This window comes from Kryptolebias marmoratus, linkage group LG10 (assembly GCF_001649575.2).
Source record: "Kryptolebias marmoratus isolate JLee-2015 linkage group LG10, ASM164957v2, whole genome shotgun sequence".
NCBI classification, from domain to species: domain Eukaryota; kingdom Metazoa; phylum Chordata; class Actinopteri; order Cyprinodontiformes; family Rivulidae; genus Kryptolebias; species Kryptolebias marmoratus.
In genome coordinates, this window is record NC_051439.1 from 13853550 (window position 1) to 13872621 (window position 19072).

The window sequence follows — 19072 nt, forward strand, 5'->3', positions numbered from 1 at the left end:
AAGCACCGCCCACAGCGGTGACGCAACGGTCTCCCGCCCAATCGCGTTCTTCGACCCGTCCGCAAGCGCACAAAGCAGCAAACAGTCACGACGAATCTAAATGTGTGGCAAGCCGATTTATCATATATTAATCACACGGGCTCTTCAAAGGAAATGTCTTTAAAATAGTCAATAATTAATTATATCCACAATCAGCATTTCGGATATTTTAAATGTTATCATTATTAAACCAAATGACATCACTTAGAAAGGTAATACTAACAAGAAAAATGCTCAAATTGATGTCTGAAATTAAAAGTCTTACTGAAAAGGGTGGTATTTATTATATGTTACAGTGGCCTGCCATACAATAGAACAACTAAGCTTAATGCTTATAAATTTGAGTATTTTTTAGGACATATTTGTTATATAATTTCTTAAAAAGCTAATTCCTGAAAACGAATTTCTTTAATATAAGTTTAAACGTGGGGTCTGACATGCTGTGCAGCTTATTGGCATGCTGAAAATAATACTTTTGTTATGATAGATATCAAAATAAATGCAAAAAAAAACAAAAAAAGAACCAGGAGCACTCAGAGTGCTCCTGACTTTTTGAATAATCTCGTGCTCAGACAAACAAACGCCACAGAAAAGAAATACCTTCTTGGCAGAGGTCAGTTATTTAAGTGAAGTCAATTATTTTATTTTATTTTATTTTTTAGGTCGCTACCGGAAGTCGCAGGACTGAAGGTCCGCCTTCCTCCGCTGTTGCCGAGCAACCGAGGAAGCTTTTTTCCCTTTGCCTTTTCTCGTCTTGGTTTAGCGGCTTGCTAAGCGTCTTTACCACCTGCAACGGCGATGGAGGTCACCATGGACCCTCTGTTTCTTGCGCTGAGCTATTTCAGGAGGCGGAAACTTCAGCAGTGTTCGGACATTTGTACCAAAGTCCTCCAAGACAGTCCCTACGACCAGGTGTGTGGTGAAGTTAGCCGTCGCTGCTAACGCTGCTAGCGGTGGAGCTTTACAAGCTGCTGCATAATCCCGATTAGTTTACTATAAGTAGCACTGCGTTATTTGCTTTTTATTCACTATAGCATTAGCTACTTTGTTATTTTTTTATGTTGCTTCTATTCTTTCCTCTCCAGCATGCTGTTTTTTTGTTTTGTTTTGTTTTTTTCCCTTTTATACTCATGCTATCATCTTTATTCTTTTCTCACTGATTCTTTGCATACTGTCTTAAGGACTCATCCTTGCTTATCTCAGAGGTAATAAACACTGCAATTTATTTGTCTTTGCCATTCTGTTTAATGCCCACAATACATCAGAGTGTAACATGTGCAGTTTTAGTTAAATTTGAGTGCTTTTGTGTAATTCAGACATTGTGTCTCACAGGCTGCGTGGAGCTTGAAAACCCGCGCCCTCACAGAGATGGTGTACATTGATGAAGTTGACGTTGACCAGGAGGGAATTGCTGAAATGATGCTGGATGAGAACTCCATTGCACAAGTTGCACGTAGGTTTGAGGTCTTTCTCGGCACAAAGCCAAAAAAATAAATAGATAAAAAAAGTTTCTCACAGCAATTACTGAGTGAGCAGTTTTAAAATAATACAAGCCAACTCTCTTCCAGGTCCGGGTACATCACTGAGGCTCCCCGGAACGAGTCAGGGTGGAGGTCCCACCCCAGCTGTCAGGTACTCCGGAGGTTAATCACCATTGTTTTCATTATGCGGCGAAGGAGATGCTTGATTATTTTTTTCCCCCCTTTTTGATATTCAGGCCTATGACACAGTCAGGCCGTCCGGTCACGGGATTTGTGAGACCGAGCACACAGTCAGGGCGTCCTGGGACGATGGAACAAGCCATCAAAACTCCACGCACGGCAAGCACTGCTCGTCCCGTCACCGGTTGTTCTGGTAGATTCATTCGTTCGGGAACAGTGAGTGTCCACAAAAAAAAAGAAAAAACCTTTTCCACCAAACAAAACACATGATTCAGTCTATTCATATCAATCAGTCTTTGCCACATTTTGCACAACTTGTTTCCCTTGCCCCCCCAGGCTTCAATGTTAACCAACCCAGAAGGACCTTTTATAAATTTGTCAAGACTAAATCTGGCCAAGTATTCCCAAAAGCCCAGCTTATCCAGGGTAAGTCAGAAACAGTTTCCTCCAGCAGTTTATCAAAATAATTTCTCTTCACCTGTCAAATGATCAGCGCTTCCCTCTGCAGACGCTGTTTGAGTACATCTTCCATCATGAAAGTGACGTAAAAAACGTAAGTGTTGCTTTCGAGTGCGCTGTAAAGAAAATTGGTCGTTGTTTTTATGGTTATTTTATGGTTATTGAGGAAACGCTTTCCTGTGCAGGCTTTAGATCTGGCTGCTCAGGCTACTGAGCATGCCCAGTTCAAAGACTGGTGGTGGAAAGTTCAGCTGGGAAAATGTTACTACAGGCGAGTAGCTCGCAACTGTCTACAGTGTTCATGCGCAATGTTGTTTTCTTTATGCTGTTTTTGCTAATATTAGCTTTTTTTCCTGCTTCCTTAGGCTGGGTTTATACAGAGAAGCGGAGAAACAGTTTCGATCAGCTCTCAATCACCAAGAGGTGGTAGACACATACCTCCACCTTGCAAAGGTATTCACAAAACAGTAACAGCACATTATATATTCAAAAAAATCATCAACTGGAAGACTCTTGGGTGTGTCTTCTCATAGGTCTATCGACGCCTGGATCAACCAATAACAGCCCTCAACCTTTTCAAGCAAGGCCTGGACCACTTCCCCGGGGAGGTCACGCTTCTGACAGGAATCGCTCGCATCCACGAGGTGCAGTATGCCAGCTCTGAGCCCTCTCCATCTGCTGTCCCGATTCCCTTCTGAAACGAGATGTTTACCGTTTCTGATGGGATTCATTCTCAGGAAATGAATAACATCTCCTCAGCCACCGAGTACTACAAAGAGGTCTTGAAACAGGACAACACACACGTGGAGGCGATCGCCTGCATAGGCAGCAACCACTTCTACACGGATCAGCCCGAGATCGCCCTGCGCTTCTACAGGTCAGACGGTCTTTACGCCGAAAGATGTCATGCATTTGTAAAGTTCAGGGGGTGCGAAGTTAAGTTTGATTCAATATGCCTCTGCCTTTACTAGACGGCTGCTCCAGATGGGCGTATATAACTGCCAGCTGTACAACAACCTGGGCCTGTGCTGTTTCTACGCTCAGCAGTACGATATGACTCTGTCCTCGTTTGAGAGGGCTTTGGCTCTGGTAGCCAATGACGAAGAGCAGGCAGATGTCTGGTACAACATTGGACATGTTGCTGTGGTGAGTCAGCAGTTGCAGAAAAAAAAAAAGCCCAGAAGGTCTGCTGATTTGATTTCATGTCTCCATCCTTAACAAGGTCTACAGTTAAACAAATCAGATAATGATTTATAGGACTCACAAGACGGGGTTAAGCTCATGTGTTCTGTGTTTACAGGGCATAGGGGACTTGACCCTGGCATATCAGTGTTTCAAACTGACTCTGGCTTTCAATAATGATCATGCCGAGGCCTATAATAATCTGGCTGTACTGGAGCTGCGCAAAGGTCATATTGAACAGGTGAGCTGTGAGTCAAACCTTTATGTGATTCCTTTAATCAGATGATGAATACTCACGAGAGTGTTGTCTTGGTGTTCTCGTACAACAGGATTTTTTTAAAGGTTACTCTTGCAAAGCATAAATCCAACCAACAAGCCTTCGTTAACCAAGGCCTCTGCCATAAATTGTTTCAGAGTTCCTGTGGGATCGGATATCGTGAGATGTTTGAGATTATGTTAATTCGGTTACAGAGCGGGGCTGTCTGCTTGTTTGCAGTGCAGAGTCTTTCTTGTAGTTTCAACCAGCTGTCAGTTTTACAGCCCAAAAAGCAGAAATGGAATTAAAAACACAACACTAGAGTCTCGTGTTTAACAATGCGACAGGTTAGATGCTCTAAAACTGGTTTAGGTTTGTTCCCGTGTGACTGATGTTGTGATAAAATGTGTTTTGTGTGAGAGATAATTTTTGTTCTGATGTTTCTGATCCAGTCCAAAGCTTTCCTACAAACGGCTGCATCAGTGGCGCCTCACATGTATGAGCCGCACTTCAACCTCTCCATTCTCTGCGAAAAGGTAATAAATGCATCACCGTGTTGTCCGTCTGAGCTCTGTCATCAGCAGAGAGCAGTGACGTCGTAACAATTCCTTTAATATATTTGTCAAATGTTTTGTTTTGTTTGTTTGTTTTGTCTGTATCCAGATTGGAGACCTTCAGAGCAGCTACACTGCGGCCCAAAAGTCTGAGGATGCTTTTCCGGAGCACGTCGACACCCAGCAGCTCCTCAAGCAGCTTCGGCAGCACTTTGTGGTGCTGTGAGGGTCGAACACCATCAGGCATCCGAACACAAAGTGATGAAAGTAGTAAAAGGCGGGCACGTTAGTCAAACTGAAAACTCAGCAAAGGGGCGTTAGTTTTTATTTAATAAAACTTTATCTCTAAATTGCCATTTTACTGAGTACACCTTTGTCATCAGGTACTCAGTTAATATAAATTATATATTTATGAGTGCCCTTTACCCCACTAGAAATATGTCGGACATTTCTAATAAGGATTTTGCACAAAATATGTACAGAACCACAGGTAGTAATAGTAGTTTGTTTTGCTTTATAAGCAATTCTCTCTACAAACTTCAAATGCATCAAAACACAGAAATGCAGAGTTTCAGTAAGCTTAGTTTTATTGTTTATGTGAGGATAGATGTTTTGTTTCACCCAACGTAGGACTTGAATTCATACGAAATTCACAGCATGTGATCCAGATGTTTTTCTGAAATGTTGGAAACTGAAGATCAGTAATATATCTGTACATAACGAAGGGACATTTTTTTGGTTTCTTACAATAAAATGATTCACATTCATGTATTTTCTGAAGCATTTTTTAATGTTAGCCTTCTTTGCCATTTTATAGACTATACTGACATGACAATAACGAAACAAGCCTTTTTTTAATGCAATTAAATCTGAATTTAACGTGGTTTTTCCCTCCCCTGTTTGCATTAACCCATAGCCCTTGGTGACATTTCACAGATCCACTTCAGGTTGTAGTTGCACGGTGCATCATTCCAAGACAGGAAGGGGTTGCTATGGGGATACACAGCTGCACAGTCCTCGTTGTTGTGGTTGTTCGGCTCTCCGACATTCCAGTACCTGCAACAAATGACAGGTAGCTTCGCTGAGCTGCGATTTCCGCTCTCACACACTGTATTTAAAAGCAAGTGTTCATTTTCAAGAGCCGTATCACCACAGTGACGAGGAGGAGAATTTAAGACACTGACAATGATCTTTTGAATCAAAGTTTTACCCCTCAGTCAGTCTCATCCCGTCAATCCATTTCCAAACTCCTTCCTCTTCTGTGTCTCTCAGTCCGATCCAGAAGCCATTCTGGTAAAATGAGCCGGAGGAGTCCTGATTGTTCTGTACCAGCTCGGTTATTGCCAGCTGGCAACAAAGAAAACACCAATTTTACTGCACATGAAGTATGTTCGATTCGGTAGCAGCTGAAGAGTCTTACAGTTTTCTCTCTGCTGTCGATGATGGCCAAGTCGCTGCCCCGCTTCTGGCAGAACTGTCGGGCCGCCTGCCACGTCGTGCGGTAAGCCGTGTTGGAGAGCGGGAAGTAGAAACAGCGTGAGCTCAAGAAAGTCCATCCAGGCAAGCAGTGTCTGCAGCCCTCACCTGAAACCAAAGAGAAAAAGAGATCACGGTGTGTTGGCCGAGTCCCAGCAACAACAGGTAACACGCTTACAGCAAATAAGTCTCTCACTTATCATCGGCAGGTGGGATTTCAGTGATGCAGTTTCCATGTGAATTTTGTCCACCTGCTTTTGGTACTCCTTGGCTCTCCTGTCCAGGTGGTCCCGCTCCCACTTGGTGACCTGCTGCTGTCTGCGCTCCGTCTCCAGCTGCTTCTGGGCTTCATCCCTGCTTCGGACCGCAGCATTGTAGGAAACCTGCAGTTTGGCTATCTCTCTGTTCAAGTCCCTCACAATGTTGCCGTCAGTAAGTTTTCTGTCTGCAATCAGTGCAGACACAGTGTTAGAAAATGAATGAAGGACTGGGGGGGAAATAATAAACAAAACAAACATTTTCCCCACTTAATAATGACAAGTTGAACTTAGTTATTTGAAATATAGATATTAAAAAAACTATATTTACAGATTTAATGGATCCTATGAACAATAGGTTGTGCTATAAAATGGTTAAACTGCAGCAGAAAGTGTATGTATGTATATATATATATATATAATAATAACAATAATTGAATTAACTTATGTTCTGGATTGAGAAGCGAATAGATGATAGATGTAAAAAAATAAAAAGAATAAAAAACTCTCATAAAAGATTTATTGTGAAAATCCTGGCACATCACCGTTCTTCATGCTACTACATTAGATGTCTTTGTGTGTGCATAATAATTGGTATACATATGTTTAAATAATACATGTTATTTGTAAAAAAACAAGCAAACAATATACTGTTTTGTTGATGCAAAAGTGCATCTGTATTGTTTTTATATTTTCACCAGTGTGTGTGTGTGTGTATATATATATATATATATATATGAGTCAGATGGCACACGGGGATTTACTTTTACAGATTAAAACTGTGAAACTAAAAGAAGACATTAAATTTTAAAGCTAAAATCAAAGAGATTCATCAAAGCTGATGAGTTACAGGGCTTGAAGTCTGCAGCTATCTGATAATTATCTGTCAAAGTTATATTTTTTACATCAACTACTGTCACTTAACATTATAAAGTATATAAAATAAATGCAAACTTTAAGTAGCAATAGTTGTCTAATGTGGTTAATTTTTACATTGGCTGACTATTGCAGTGTCATCATGTGATAAATATTTGTCTTGCCCAAAGCTACTCATCAATAAATCCTCATTTCACAATTAACTTTATCGATCACGGTCAAAACACGACATGTTATCAGCTTTAAGTTTGATGTAGTTTTGGGTTAAAACAACTTACAGTAGATTCCAAGGCCAACGTTAACCGCCAGCAGGATGGCAGCGAGCGCCGCCAGGCTCACGGCGAGCAGCTTGTAGTGGTGCAAACTGAACTCAGGTCTCAGTGTGCACATGGTCACTGCTCAGGACATTTACTAATCAATATCAAGGGCATGGGCGCTACAAAGACAATGCCTAATTATCAAAATAGTAAAAAAAAACTGATGAATGTTCAGTAAGTCAACCATGTGTGTTGACTTTTTCTAACATATGAGCAAAAACATGATTCAATAACCTATGTCCTATGTTTCAGTGCAGTTTTAAAACCTGATACAGCTCATTATTATTATTATTATTATTATTATTATTATTATTGTTATTGTTATTATTATTATTATTATTGTTATTATTATTAATATTATTTAATACCTTGCTGTTCCTGGTTTGAGTGCAGAGGAAGTTCATCCTCGGTGGATTCGACAGAACCGCCGAGTTTAACGTAGGAGCCGGTCGTAGTTTCTTTCTCCTCCATTTCTGATCGCTGATATGAGAGGAGTGGACGGGATTTTCCAGCAGAAATTGTTTGTCAGGACGTTGCCCTGTGAGTGTCCGCCTGTGTGTGTGTGTGTGTGTGTGTGTGTGTGTGTGTAACATCGCACACAGAAAATCCAGTTCTTCTGTTAAAAATTTACAGAGGGTCACTTTGAGAGCCATCCTGCCCTCCAAAACAAGACAATGGTGAATTTATTTGAAACCATTTTACTTGTTTAGTGATTCAAAAATTGTTTCCTTTAAACATATTTTTAACACAAGCGTTTCTTGTTACATTTAAAAGCATTGCTGTGACCTCATTTATTCAGCCATTTAAATAAAATAAAGTATCTACTGTTACTAACTCATGCAATATGTACAGTTTGTATCACACACAACATAAATGAACGTGTGTCTAGTCGCAGTTCATGCATCAAAAGCATTTTTATTTTGATTTAATCCTTTTTATTCATCATTTCCTCTGCCATAGGTGTGTAAGACAGTTCAGATTCTCCTTGGCTCCATCTCACAGATCCAGTTCAGCTGATTCTGCTGGCAGTTTCCACTGTACCACGTCTTCATACTGTCAGCGTCGGAAAGAAACGCAGCACAGGTTCCACTGTGAGCTTCGCTGTTCCTGGGCTCCCCAGCTCTCCAGTACCTTTATGGTAAACAAGACCTATTTAGGGTTTATCTCCACGTTATTCGCGAGTGAAAGTGGTAATGCTCACATTGTGGCCTCCTCGGTCTTGTTATTCACCCACAGCCACGCTCCCTGGTTTTCCGTAGCCGTGAGGCCGATCCAGAACCCGTTCATCCACCACATGCTGCTGCTGCTCTGCAGCCTTGGAAAATTGACATTAAGGCTTAGCTGTAAAGAAAAAACACAAATGAAAATGAGATAATTCTTTAGAATTGAGCCCAAGCAATAAAGGAAAAGACTAAACAGCTGAATGAGGTGAGACTTCTTTTATCTTTGTCTACTCCCAAGGATAAGAAAATGTCACAGCCTTTTAGTCTTCAAATTGTTTTTTATCTGTCATTGTATTCACCTGTTCCTCCAAGCTGTTGATCACCACCAAGTCACTGCCTTTACTGACGCAGTCCGCCCTGCTGTCTGACCAGTTCTTTCTTGAGGCAGCGTCAGATTTGGAAAAATAATAGCAGCCTGTTTTCAGCAGCACCCATTCCAGAGGGCATCTGCCACAGTTTTTCTCTGTTTTAATGAGAGCTCGAGACGTTAAAAGCCTTTCCTAAAAACGTTTTCAGGACTAATTGCAGCATAACGTCTATATATGTGTTTCTATGGAGGAGAAAGTTGGACTTTTTCCACCTAAGAAAGGTTTTTGTGCCTCCTTTCTTACCCAGGACAGTTCTGTTGGATTGCAGGTTTGTCTTCTCTGCTTGCAGATTCCTGATTCTTTGCTCGAGGCTGTCGGTGAGGGCCTTCTTCTGCATCACTTCCTGCTTTATTTGCACAAAGTCAGCACGCTCTTTCACCAGGGCTCTCTGGAACTCGGCTTTGGCTTTCACGATGGCCGTGTGGTTGCGGAGGAAGTTCATCTCCAGGATGAGGGGCGTAGCTGCTAAATCAGAAACCTGGAGGTCTTTTGCATTCGCACCTGACGGATAAGAACAACGTAAGAGAAAACAAGCCTTCGCAAAACTGGTTATTGTTTCTGTCAGTTTACCACTTTGACCCAGACATCTCAGCAACTACTAGAAGGATTACTGTGGCATTTGGAGGAGGCATTTATATCAGCCGAAAGATAAATCCTACTTATTGTGATGATGTTCTGACCTTTTCTGCAGCACCACCACTTCCATCGTCATCTATCCAGTGAAACATCTCAGCTTAAAGCTAATGAAAACACGAATTAACCATTTAATGGTTAATATATCTGGTATCGGAATGGAGAAGCTGGCAAAGAAAATAGATTGATGGATGGATGGATATCTGGTATTTTATGTTGCCTTTTAGATTTTTGTGTGAAAGACTTTTCCTGTTTTTTTTTTTTCTCGTTTGTATCCCTGCACCACCAACGGTGTCCAGCACTCACTAACATCAAACGTGACTGACAATAAATCTAACATCACAAAAATTTTTGGAAGATTTGCTTTTGGGAAACCAGGTGATTAGCATCACCTGAAACTGGTTGGAAATGTTGCGGCAGCACATTCAAGTCTTAAATTGAACATATTTTAGAGAATGTTGGGCTGCGGGTTGGAAAACAAGATCAATATCAGGAAAATATGAACAATGGCTTTTTAAACAAGAGCACGCCAAAACAGGCCACCTGACATCTAACAAAGAGTAGGTTCTCTGATTTGTGATACAGAGGCTGTATCCAGGTTGTGTAAGTGATGCCGTCTTCGTAATTCAGCGCATAAAAGTGGCAACAACAGGTTGAATTTTGGCCACAAACAGTAAACAGTTCTTGTTTCTGAAGAAAAAGAATTTGTTTCAGTGAAGATTTCTTTCCAAATTATTTTGAGCAGTATTTTTAGATCTTAAAACAGCATCTGACTTTACGCTTGTCCATATACAAAAAAATAATAAATGAAATGAAACAAACTGGCATGGGAAGAAGTAGAAATTGCGATCTTTTATTCATCCAGGATTTACAGGATCTCCAAATCTTTGTTGGTCAGACTATAATAAGTGTGCAACTTTTGTATCTTCTACCAAAATGTCATTAAATTTAGATATTTCTGTTTTATTCAGTTCTGTGTTGAAGAATAACTATTATTACACTGAAATGAGTGAACTCAAGTTTATTAAAATACAGTTTACATAAAAGGGCTTCAGAGGAGAGTGCAAGTAATAAAAATGTTGTTATGATATAATGTCAGTTTTGTGATTTATGTTTCACAAAGCACTGGCTATATATATATATATATATATATATATATATATATATATATATATATATATATATATATATATATATATATATATATATATATGAGTTAATAAACTAGTAGTGCACATATAAACTCTTATACTCACAGTAAACCCCGATGACAGCAGCAGCTATCAGCAGAGCGGCGTTGAGCAGGCCCAGACTCAGTATAACCAGCCGGTGGTGTTGAAAGCCAAATCCAGCTCTGTCTGCAAACATACCTTCAAAACGTTCCCATTAGTGTTAATCTTCAAAGCTCATTCTGTCTTTAGAAAGTCTTAAAGAAAAAGAGCTTTTTATTGTGACGATTTCACCCTCTGACAGGTCACAGGGGGATTAGTCGGTTTAAAGAGCACATTTTCAAAATACTCGTGAAGATATTTAAATTTTATACAAAGCTAAAAAAGGTAAGATCCAGAGAGAAGTAAAAAAAAAGCCTTTGTGTAAAAGGAGTCAGACAGAGGAGGCTGGAGTAAAGTTTGTTGTGAAGTTTACCTTGTCCAAATGTTTGGCGATGAGAACGCAGACCCTCATCTGTGGTTAAGTCTTGATAAATCTTCCCATCGAACGACATCTCTCCCCTTCGTTTTTGACAGTGAGTCCTCCACTATACCGCTGCAAGTAGCACCTATTGATCTGTTTGTCTCTCCTGCTCAAACTAGCGATAAGGTGTGTGTGTGTGTGTGTGTGTTTGATTATGGTAAAAAGAAAAAAACGAATGGGACTAACTGCACAGAAACCCACGGGGACAGAGGCGAGTAATTCAGTTGTAATGGTTCAGCTTGTGTTTGGATCTGCTGTAATTTGTTACCATAAATCAGTTTTAATTTATTAAATGCTTTTTTTTTTTTTTTTTTTTTTTTTTAAAAAAGGACTTTGCTTTGTAGACAGGTAATGACTCACCTCTGGGGTAGAGTTTCACAATCTGCTTCTCTGGAGCCTCTTTTATTCAACATCTACACGCTTCCACTGATTTTGTCAAAAGCAGCAAAACAAGGAATTTATCTTAGCAGACATTTAGGCTATTTTAGTGCCTTATAAGCACTTATTAAGTGTCTTAACCAAATTAACAATTGTATGTTGAGTTTTTCTTAACTAAGCAAAGACAAAAGACAGATAATTGTCTTCAAAGCCAAAGAAGAGACACCATTTGTTCTCAGTTTTAGTCTTTATTGCTAAAAAAACACAATCTAAGCCAGACAAATGTTTATTTTTCATTATGAAGCAGACCTTTATTTCAAAACCCACATTAAGTCAGTTATAAAATATGTCTTTCGTCACTTACCAAGTATTAAACAGATTTCTGTAGAGTTTTTTGTCATTTATTTTCCTAAACAGTCCTTCTCCAAACACAACACCAAGACCAAAGTTTCTAAGGGCCGCTTATCCAAAGTTGACTCTAAATTACTTTAAATTATTCAGAGCTAAAACATATTTCAGGTTTTAATGTGTGCTGTTAACTTTCAAGGTATCTTCGGTCATCTGAGACAAGTTTTTCCTTCTGTTACCGGGTCAAACCAGGCTTAGAAAAACAGTTTTTTAAAAAGTTGTATATGTATATAGCCTTCCCTATTGGCCACCTTTAATTAATTAAACCATTAAAAGACTGATTATTAACTGTCACTTCACTGTGTCTCACAGTTTGTCTGATTTGTTTTTTTGATCGTTTTATGTTTTATGTAAATCATTCATTGTTGAATCGTGCTTCGTGTTTACAGACGTGGACAAATTTGATCACACTCTCGCGTTAAAGAAAGAAAAACCCACTTGTTGCCAAAAAAACTGCAGTTTTGTTACATCTGTCCAAAAGTGGCTTATTACTTTTGTCAGTTTCCAACTTTTTCAGTGACCACTGTGGGTTTTTTTTCTTTCTTTCTTTAACACAAGGTTACAAACTAATTTGTGCCAGTCTGTATCTTTCCTTTGCCCTCTTATAGCAGTGATGACTGCACATCTTCAAATAATAGTATAAGCGACACAGCGCATGCAGATTTGCAGATTGCCAGACGTCTCAGTTTTGTGAGACAAGCATAGTGAGCTCATACTGTATTTACAGCATAGATTGTTTCCCTCAGCAACTGAAGCTTTTAACTTATCGAGGTTGGTGCTTTTTCACAAATCCAATTTTGTAGATCACTGCATTTCAAGTCATTCCAAGCCTTGAAGAAGTTTATGCTGGGAAAGATTTCTGCACAGTCCTCGTTTTTATCGTAGTCGTTTGGTTCTCCGTCTTGCCAGTACCTGAAACAAGCAGCAGGTCACTCTACAGGGACGCGTCATGGAGCTTTGTCACAGAAAGATGAGACGGTGTTGTGAGCATGTGCAAAAAGAAGTCAAATCCACATAAATTTGTAAGTATTCAGTGCTGAAGAGTTCAGAAAATGCCACCAGTAGTCAGAGATTTCTCGTGTATAAAAGCTGATTATTGGAACTGTTCACTGACCAGAAACAAACCCTGCTGGATGTTCCTCTAAATTATTGTTTTCAGTCTAAAATCTTACCCTTCATCGAGCACAGTTCCATCCAACCACTTCCAAGTCCCCTCCTCCTGAGAATCTCTCAGCCCCATCCAGAAGCTTTTTTGGGTCTTCGAGGGATCTTGGTGGCTCAACAAGTAATTTACAGTTGCATTCTTACAGAGAAGAAGCAAACTCAGTTATTTAAACGATATCAAAATATAATGATCATCGTGTCCAGAACTAAAAACTAACCTCTTTGTCTTTGCTGTTGATGATTATAAGGTCTCCTCCGTGGATTCGGCAGAAGTCTCGGGCTTTTAGCCACGATTTGAGTCCACCATTGTCAGCGAAAGAGAAGTAGTAACACACTGAATTCATCAAGATCCATCCAGGAGGACAGTGTTTGCAGCTGACGGCTGTTGCAAAAGACAATAATGCACGTCAAAACAAATCACGCCATCCTATTGTTTGTTTTTATAAAATAAAAGTTTTCTCACTAATCTCTGGTAAGCGTGTTCTCAGTTTGGCCAGGTCCTTTGTGACCGTATCAGCCTGCATTTCGAAGTCTTTGCGTCTTTTTGTCTGATGCTCCAGTTCCCAGTTGGTTTGTTGCTGCCGGTTCAGCTCGCTGTCCAGCTGCATGTGGGCGCCCTTCATGGCTCCGATCGCAGTCTTGTAAGACTCCTGGAGCTCACCCAGCTCTTTGCCGATGCGTTCAGTGTCTTTGAGTGTGAGGTGGGTATCTGTGAGGTTGCTGTCTGTAAGTGTATAAATAAAACTGCCTGTAATAAAGATTTTTTTTTTCTTTTTTCCTTCTTACACTGCATAACAACTTTTAAAAAGGGGTCATATTTCAGTGCAGGATGAATATTTAGGTTTTTAATCCCAATCTGCAGATCAAACTTCCAAATGTTACCAAAAAAAACAAGGAATAATAAAACAGTGGCTATGAATTTATGTATAAACACTGTTAATTAAATACATTTTGATAAAACTGACATGGTTGGTTAGTTGTTTAATTCATTAATAGAAAGTATGTAATGCTTGTGTTTAGTTTATTCTGTTTTCATGGTAATTTGTTTCTCGTAGTTAAGCTTTGTGTTTCTGTAGCTCTGTGTGATATGTTATTGGGATTCTGTCTTGTTTCCTGCCCTCAGCTCAGTAGTTCTCCAGTCAGCCTGTCACGCCCACCTACACGAGTCACCTGTGTCCACTTCCTTGTCAGCTTCTGTCTTTACATCCTGTTCTTTAGCTTCCATTGCTCCCTCATTCATTTGTTTCTGCTTGATGTTGTTATCATCGCTTCTTGTTCCTCGCTGTCTCTTAAAGTTTTCGTTTTGCTTGCTGCCACATCGGCCTTTTCTTTTCCTTTTTTGTTCATAAATCGTTTTTTGTTAACTCCACACGAGTCTGCATTCTGGGTTTGCTTTGCACCATCATAACACCGATAACCTGAATTTTCCTTTTTTATTTTTTTTTTTCATTGGATGCTTTAAAATGAATTGAACATGGGTTTCTGACTCGTCGATATTTTACTGAACTGAGGAAGTTAAAAGCTTCAGGAGATTATTTGTTCATAAGAAAAAGTAACTCACAATGAACACCCAGGCTGATATTAACTATCAGCAGAACAGCAGCGAGAAGCATCAGGATTACTGCAGCCAGTCTGCTGCCTGTCCCTGGACTCGTGCGGAACAAAGACGCTGGACAGAAAAATAATAAAATGTTAAGAAAATAAACTACGCCAAGACACATTTTGAATGCATCTCAATGATGTTGAGCTTTATGTTCTAATATACAAGCTTTATCATTTTAAATCATAAAATCTTTGTTTAATCCATGCTGCAGGTAAAAAGAATTACAGTTCAACATATTTTTCAGCACTATTTCAGAACAAATTTCAGCAAACTCAAGCTAAAGTGCATTTAACAGACCTGTAACTTCTCATACCTTGCAGTTTTTGTTGGTTAGACTGGCTGTAAGTTTTCAGCTCATCATCCTCCAAGTCCTCCTGACAAATCAGTGTGTTAAATCCACCATCAGGGTCCACCTGGGGTTCCTTCTTCTCCATTATTGCTGTTTAGTTGTCGAGTGCAAAGTCATATGAATGAAGTTCTGTGAGTACCTAGTCCAGCAATGACATGCACTCGTCAATAAAGAAGAGAACAATGGGCAGAGAAGAAAAAAAAACTGAACAGTGTTTTAAATCCTGTCAAAATTAACTGGATTAAAGCAGTTCATGAAAAAACAGAAGTGAAAATACGTTTGGGCAATTTTTCCAAGGAAAAAACGAGATGTAGTGGTATCTCCTTCCTCTTTTATTTTTGCCCAATCTTTGGTGATTCATTAAAAACATGTTGGAACACTTATTTTTCTTCAGTTCAATTCATCTGAATGCTGCCAGTGAGTGTCGCTGGTTAATGAATTCCCACCACAAAGACGAAAGGCACTGAGGTTTTTTATTGCTTGAACTGGTGCTTCTGTGGTAGAATTTTTTTTAAAAAAGGCCGCTAACAAAGCTTCCCTAAACTCTCACAGCAAACGCTTTGCTGGGTAAACTCTACTTTGAGGTCAGACTTTTATTATGTCCCTGCACCTTGGATTATTGTCACTAAATAAGCATCATGCTTTCTAGTAGGAATTAAATTTGTCCAGGCACAAAACAAAAAAAAAACAATATCATGGATGTTTAAAATGGTTCATTCTTGTTTCAGAATGCCATCTTGTTAAATTGTTGCAAGGTGAATATATCTGTTAAAATAAGTTTCTGATCATTTAGATTAATCCCCTGATTCTAAACCCAGAATATTATGCCCAAATCTTTAGTGTTGATTTTATTTTTGTGTTGTGTTGAATTGATTTTGCTTTGATGTATATTTTTGAAATCTTGTAATGAAATCTTAAAAAGCAAATTTAGTCTTATTGTTGTAAGAAGGTTTGATGGGAGTTCCCTGTAATGAACAGATTCAGCCCTCAGCTCGAGATCTGATCAATGATAATTGTGACTCAAATACTCTAATTACTTATTCCTATAAGATGCAATCAGTTTAACTGATCAATTTCTTAAAAAAACAGGTGAGTTCATCCTGAAAATGACTAAAAGTCTCTAAACTGTGATCAGTCAATCCACTGGAAAAAAGTTTATAAATAAGTGTAAAGAATTAGTAAAATCCAAAGGAAAAACATCTAATTACCCTAAAGTTTATAAATTTTATTTTATTATATATATCTGTTAGCAGCCGGGCCTGCTGGTGTCAAGTGAAGAGAGCTTTTTTAAAATTATCTGGCATGCACAAAGTCTGACCTCTGAAAACGGCCAAGAAAAAAACCTTACCAGTTCAAAGAGAAATTTAAAGCAAAACTACAACTTGTGATAAGAGAACAGCCTCTTTGGAATGAGAAAATAAGACTTTTAGAGAGAATATGCATGTCTGATACTTATGAAAGACATTCCAGGGCTAAAAACTTCTTTGGCTAAAAATCATCCCACAAAAAACTAAAAAAAGAATCAGAAAAAAAACTGCTCTTATTTACACATTTAAGATCATTATGTTCTACAAGCTAAACATTGTAGTTTTGGCTGTTTTTATTTATTTAGTTTATTACAGTTGGTTTTTCAAAAGGTGCTTATTGATAATCTGATAATCTGAGGCTACCTGAGGCTAAATGTAAATCAACAAGGTTTCATCAAGCTCAGCATGTTTGCAACTCCAAAAGGAATTGGAGGTATACAACAGTATAACAAACAGATTTATTCATTTTAATTTGAACATTCAAAGGCGTAACACGCAACATTAAAGACCACAGATTAAGTCTTTATAAGTGTTATCAGCATCATTATTTGTTTTAATCTACAGAAGGGCTTTTAGAATCAGTTGAACTCAGTTTCACATATCCACTGTAATTGTTTCACCATGCAGCGGGCATCGTAACGTGTCTTCCACGGATTCTCAGGACCATAAGTTGCAACCGCACAGTCCTCTCCATTGTGCAAGTTATTCGGCTCCATGTCCATCCAGTACCTTTAAAACAATCAAAGTGTTTACAACAATCACTGACGAGGACTGATGATGATTAGAAAACCCTCTACACCTCATACCTGCTCTCCACCTCTGTGACATTATTAATCCATGTCCATGTCCCTTCTGCGTCCATGTCAGTGAGGCCGATCCAGAATCCATTTGACCAGACATCTCTGCCACTTTTCATGTCTTCAATGGTGTGACTCACAAATTTCTGCGCAAGCACACATATTTTCGGTCAGCCTGGGCAGGTCAGATGCAGATCCCCCTTCTTTCTAGCTTTTTTTTTTTTTAAACCCACCTGCTCCTCCTGGTTATCAATCACAATGAGATCAGAGCCACGTCTGAGGCAGTCTGCTCTGCTGTCATTCCAGTTCTTCTTCCTAGAAGAGGATTCAGTGTAGGAAAAGAAGTAGCAGGACGAGTTGAAGACAGTCCATCCAGAGGGGCATCTACCACAACTTCCATCTGAAACAAAGAAAATATTTCTTACCCTATTGAGTTTTACTGTACTACGAATAAAAACAATGAAAAGGAAGCTGCATAATTAGAATATAACTCATCTGTGTCTGACCTAAAGCTGATATGTTGGCCTGCAGGCTCGTCTTCTCAGCTCGCAGGGCTTTAAGCTGTCTCTGATAGCCATCGATCATGATCTCCTGCTGCTTAATTTGCTCCTTTAGTTGCGTGTGGTTTTTTATCGCCATATCCAGTGCTCTCTTGGCCTCCTCTTTGGCTTCGATCACATCGCTGTGGTTGCTACGGAGAAAGGTGAGCTCACCGATCAGCTGTGAGGCCGCCGAGTGGGAAACCTGGAGCGAGTTTTCTTTAATTCTGGCACCTGAATGAGTCAAGAGTCAAGAGTTAAGTCTGTAAAACTCTGTGCAGTAATGTATTAAATAATTGTAATAATCCAGTATTCCAATTTACAAACTCAGGTTTGAGGTTAAAATGTTTAACATAACTCTGTTTATATGATTATCGGCGCTTTAATTGTGTAAAACTATTACCAACGATGCATATGGATGTGAAAATGGAGCAATGTTTTTGAAATCAAGTAAGAAGTGTCCATTCAGCAGTTTTATTTAAGTAAAATTCCACCAAACAAGGAAATGAAACTTTTTCTGTTTTTTAAATTGTTATACTTACAGCTCACACCCAGAACAACAGCAGAGATGATTAACACAGCATTCAGGAGTCCAAGACACAGAATAATCACTCTGTAATTTGCACAGCTACTTCCATCTGTGGTCATTAAACACAATAATAAGGTCATTTATTGGGCTTTAACAGAAAATGCATTTGGAGCATTTGGTGAAAAAGCATGTTCCCATTTTACAATTATTATTGTACTGCATGTTCACTTGAAGCATCAAGATCACATAATAATTTTTTTTAAAAAGTCATTAAAGAAAAAACACAATCATACCACGTCCAAACATTTTGTAGTGATGGTGTCTGGCTTCCTTGTCTTTTGTCTGTATGTGTGAAAGCTCCATGACTGCGGCGCTGCAGGTTCTGCTCACTGATCTGTGGTCAGCACCTCTTTTATACCAATAAGCGGAAGACTAATAGCATGATGTAACTGCATGAAGCTGTCACTGTAGGAGACTCCATGCAGGAGCAAAGATTAATCCATGTAATATGGTCTCCCTGCCACATGGCACCCAAATCTCCCCATGTATCCTGTAAAGAAGGATCATGATGCTAAAAACAGAAGGAAACTATGTTTCTTCCAGTGCCCATTATGCTATGAACAGTGGTAACTGCAGCAGTGGTAACAATAAACTCAGTCAAAGCTGACATTTTTCTTTCCCGTTTCGTTATTTTCCATTGTCCAGCAGGCTTGTTCTATACGTGTCCTGGTGGCCTAATTTTACCCGATACGTTCATTCCGAAAACCTTCCTGCAAGTTTGTTTGGAAGAGTTCTGTTTTACTAATTTTACAAGTGAACTGTGCATCATCTTAAATGACTCCATTTTAACAATCAGCACCAGAACAACCAGGAGTTTCCACTTTAAGCAATGTTTTTTTTGTCAGACCCAGACGACTGGGCATCTGCGTCTGACACAAAGTGTGCATTTAAAATATTAAATTAGTTTAAAAATTAAATGTGCCAAGATGTGCATCATGCACATAC

At 39.2% G+C, this 19072-nt stretch overlaps 5 protein-coding genes across 8 annotated transcripts; 1 reads left to right on the top strand and 4 right to left on the bottom strand.

The window, feature by feature from the left end:
* Positions 1-740: 740 nt before the first annotated feature.
* On the top strand, positions 741-4918 carry ttc8 (tetratricopeptide repeat domain 8). 2 transcript variants are annotated; one of them, XM_017410918.3, is made up of 15 exons: positions 741-951; positions 1221-1244; positions 1372-1492; positions 1608-1671; positions 1757-1916; positions 2037-2126; positions 2209-2253; positions 2345-2430; positions 2525-2612; positions 2693-2803; positions 2897-3036; positions 3131-3305; positions 3460-3582; positions 4050-4133; positions 4261-4918. In XM_017410918.3, exons 1-15 carry the CDS (start codon positions 838-840, stop codon positions 4375-4377), a joined length of 1542 nt encoding a protein of 513 aa, XP_017266407.1. In that variant the 5' UTR covers positions 741-837; the 3' UTR covers positions 4378-4918. The 2 variants fall into 2 exon arrangements, with proteins under 2 accessions (XP_017266407.1, XP_017266418.1); XM_017410929.3 differs by lacking the exon at positions 1221-1244 and having other exon boundaries at positions 742-951.
* Positions 4775-7626, bottom strand: LOC108232874 (CD209 antigen-like protein C). 2 transcript variants are annotated; one of them, XM_017410943.3, is made up of 6 exons: positions 7446-7626; positions 7039-7155; positions 5824-6072; positions 5572-5735; positions 5362-5498; positions 4775-5207 (listed from the first exon to the last, which is right to left on the bottom strand). In XM_017410943.3, the coding sequence occupies exons 1-6, from the start codon at positions 7546-7548 to the stop codon at positions 5057-5059; spliced, it is 921 nt and encodes a 306-aa protein (XP_017266432.1). In that variant the 5' UTR covers positions 7549-7626; the 3' UTR covers positions 4775-5056. The 2 variants fall into 2 exon arrangements, with proteins under 2 accessions (XP_017266432.1, XP_017266441.1); XM_017410952.3 differs by lacking the exon at positions 7039-7155.
* A 335-nt stretch (positions 7627-7961) lies between these two features.
* On the bottom strand, positions 7962-11089 carry LOC108234337 (CD209 antigen-like protein E). Of its 2 annotated transcripts, none has more exons than XM_025004980.2 (6): positions 10946-11089; positions 10558-10659; positions 8912-9169; positions 8600-8763; positions 8279-8418; positions 7962-8208 (listed from the first exon to the last, which is right to left on the bottom strand). In XM_025004980.2, the coding sequence occupies exons 1-6, from the start codon at positions 11022-11024 to the stop codon at positions 8052-8054; spliced, it is 900 nt and encodes a 299-aa protein (XP_024860748.1). In that variant the 5' UTR covers positions 11025-11089; the 3' UTR covers positions 7962-8051. The 2 variants fall into 2 exon arrangements, with proteins under 2 accessions (XP_024860748.1, XP_017268939.1); XM_017413450.3 differs by having other exon boundaries at positions 10558-10671; positions 10946-11087.
* A 510-nt stretch (positions 11090-11599) lies between these two features.
* LOC108234111 (CD209 antigen-like protein E) lies at positions 11600-15096 on the bottom strand. The gene is made up of 6 exons (XM_017413051.3): positions 14860-15096; positions 14505-14612; positions 13407-13667; positions 13162-13325; positions 12952-13082; positions 11600-12691 (listed from the first exon to the last, which is right to left on the bottom strand). Exons 1-6 carry the CDS (start codon positions 14978-14980, stop codon positions 12538-12540), a joined length of 939 nt encoding a protein of 312 aa, XP_017268540.1. The 5' UTR covers positions 14981-15096; the 3' UTR covers positions 11600-12537.
* A 1545-nt stretch (positions 15097-16641) lies between these two features.
* LOC108234452 (CD209 antigen-like protein C) lies at positions 16642-18721 on the bottom strand. The gene is made up of 6 exons (XM_017413662.3): positions 18361-18721; positions 18081-18176; positions 17506-17772; positions 17233-17399; positions 17009-17145; positions 16642-16931 (listed from the first exon to the last, which is right to left on the bottom strand). The coding sequence occupies exons 1-6, from the start codon at positions 18428-18430 to the stop codon at positions 16781-16783; spliced, it is 888 nt and encodes a 295-aa protein (XP_017269151.1). The 5' UTR covers positions 18431-18721; the 3' UTR covers positions 16642-16780.
* Between the last annotated feature and the right edge of the window lie 351 nt (positions 18722-19072).

Bases quoted from the DNA above. Each gene is read 5' to 3' on its own strand.
- LOC108234111 (XM_017413051.3), bottom strand. From the start codon at position 14,980: ATGGAGAAGAAGGAACCCCAGGTGGACCCTGATGGTGGATTTAACACA. The intron at 14,613-14,859 runs GTATGAGAAGTT...TTTTCTGTCCAG, and splicing joins TAACCAACAAAAACTGCAAG to CGTCTTTGTTCCGCACGAGT. The intron at 12,692-12,951 runs GTAAGATTTTAG...TGCTTGTTTCAG, and splicing joins GGAACTGTGCTCGATGAAGG to GTACTGGCAAGACGGAGAAC.
- LOC108234337 (XM_017413450.3), bottom strand. From the start codon at position 11,024: ATGTCGTTCGATGGGAAGATTTATCAAGACTTAACCACAGATGAGGGT. The intron at 10,672-10,945 runs GTAAACTTCACA...AACGTTTTGAAG, and splicing joins TCGCCAAACATTTGGACAAG to GTATGTTTGCAGACAGAGCT. The intron at 9,170-10,557 runs GTGAGTATAAGA...CTTATCCGTCAG, and splicing joins TGCTGTCATCGGGGTTTACT to GTGCGAATGCAAAAGACCTC.
- LOC108232874 (XM_017410943.3), bottom strand. From the start codon at position 7,548: ATGGAGGAGAAAGAAACTACGACCGGCTCCTACGTTAAACTCGGCGGT. The intron at 6,073-7,038 runs GTAAGTTGTTTT...CACTGATTGCAG, and splicing joins CGTTGGCCTTGGAATCTACT to ACAGAAAACTTACTGACGGC. The intron at 5,736-5,823 runs GTGAGAGACTTA...CTTTGGTTTCAG, and splicing joins ATCCCACCTGCCGATGATAA to GTGAGGGCTGCAGACACTGC.
- ttc8 (XM_017410918.3), top strand. From the start codon at position 838: ATGGAGGTCACCATGGACCCTCTGTTTCTTGCGCTGAGCTATTTCAGG. The intron at 2,254-2,344 runs GTAAGTGTTGCT...TTTCCTGTGCAG, and splicing joins ATGAAAGTGACGTAAAAAAC to GCTTTAGATCTGGCTGCTCA. The intron at 3,306-3,459 runs GTGAGTCAGCAG...CTGTGTTTACAG, and splicing joins ACATTGGACATGTTGCTGTG to GGCATAGGGGACTTGACCCT.
- LOC108234452 (XM_017413662.3), bottom strand. From the start codon at position 18,430: ATGGAGCTTTCACACATACAGACAAAAGACAAGGAAGCCAGACACCAT. The intron at 17,146-17,232 runs GTGGGTTTAAAA...GTGCTTGCGCAG, and splicing joins TTGATAACCAGGAGGAGCAG to AAATTTGTGAGTCACACCAT. The intron at 16,932-17,008 runs GTATGAGGTGTA...ATTGTTTTAAAG, and splicing joins GTCACAGAGGTGGAGAGCAG to GTACTGGATGGACATGGAGC.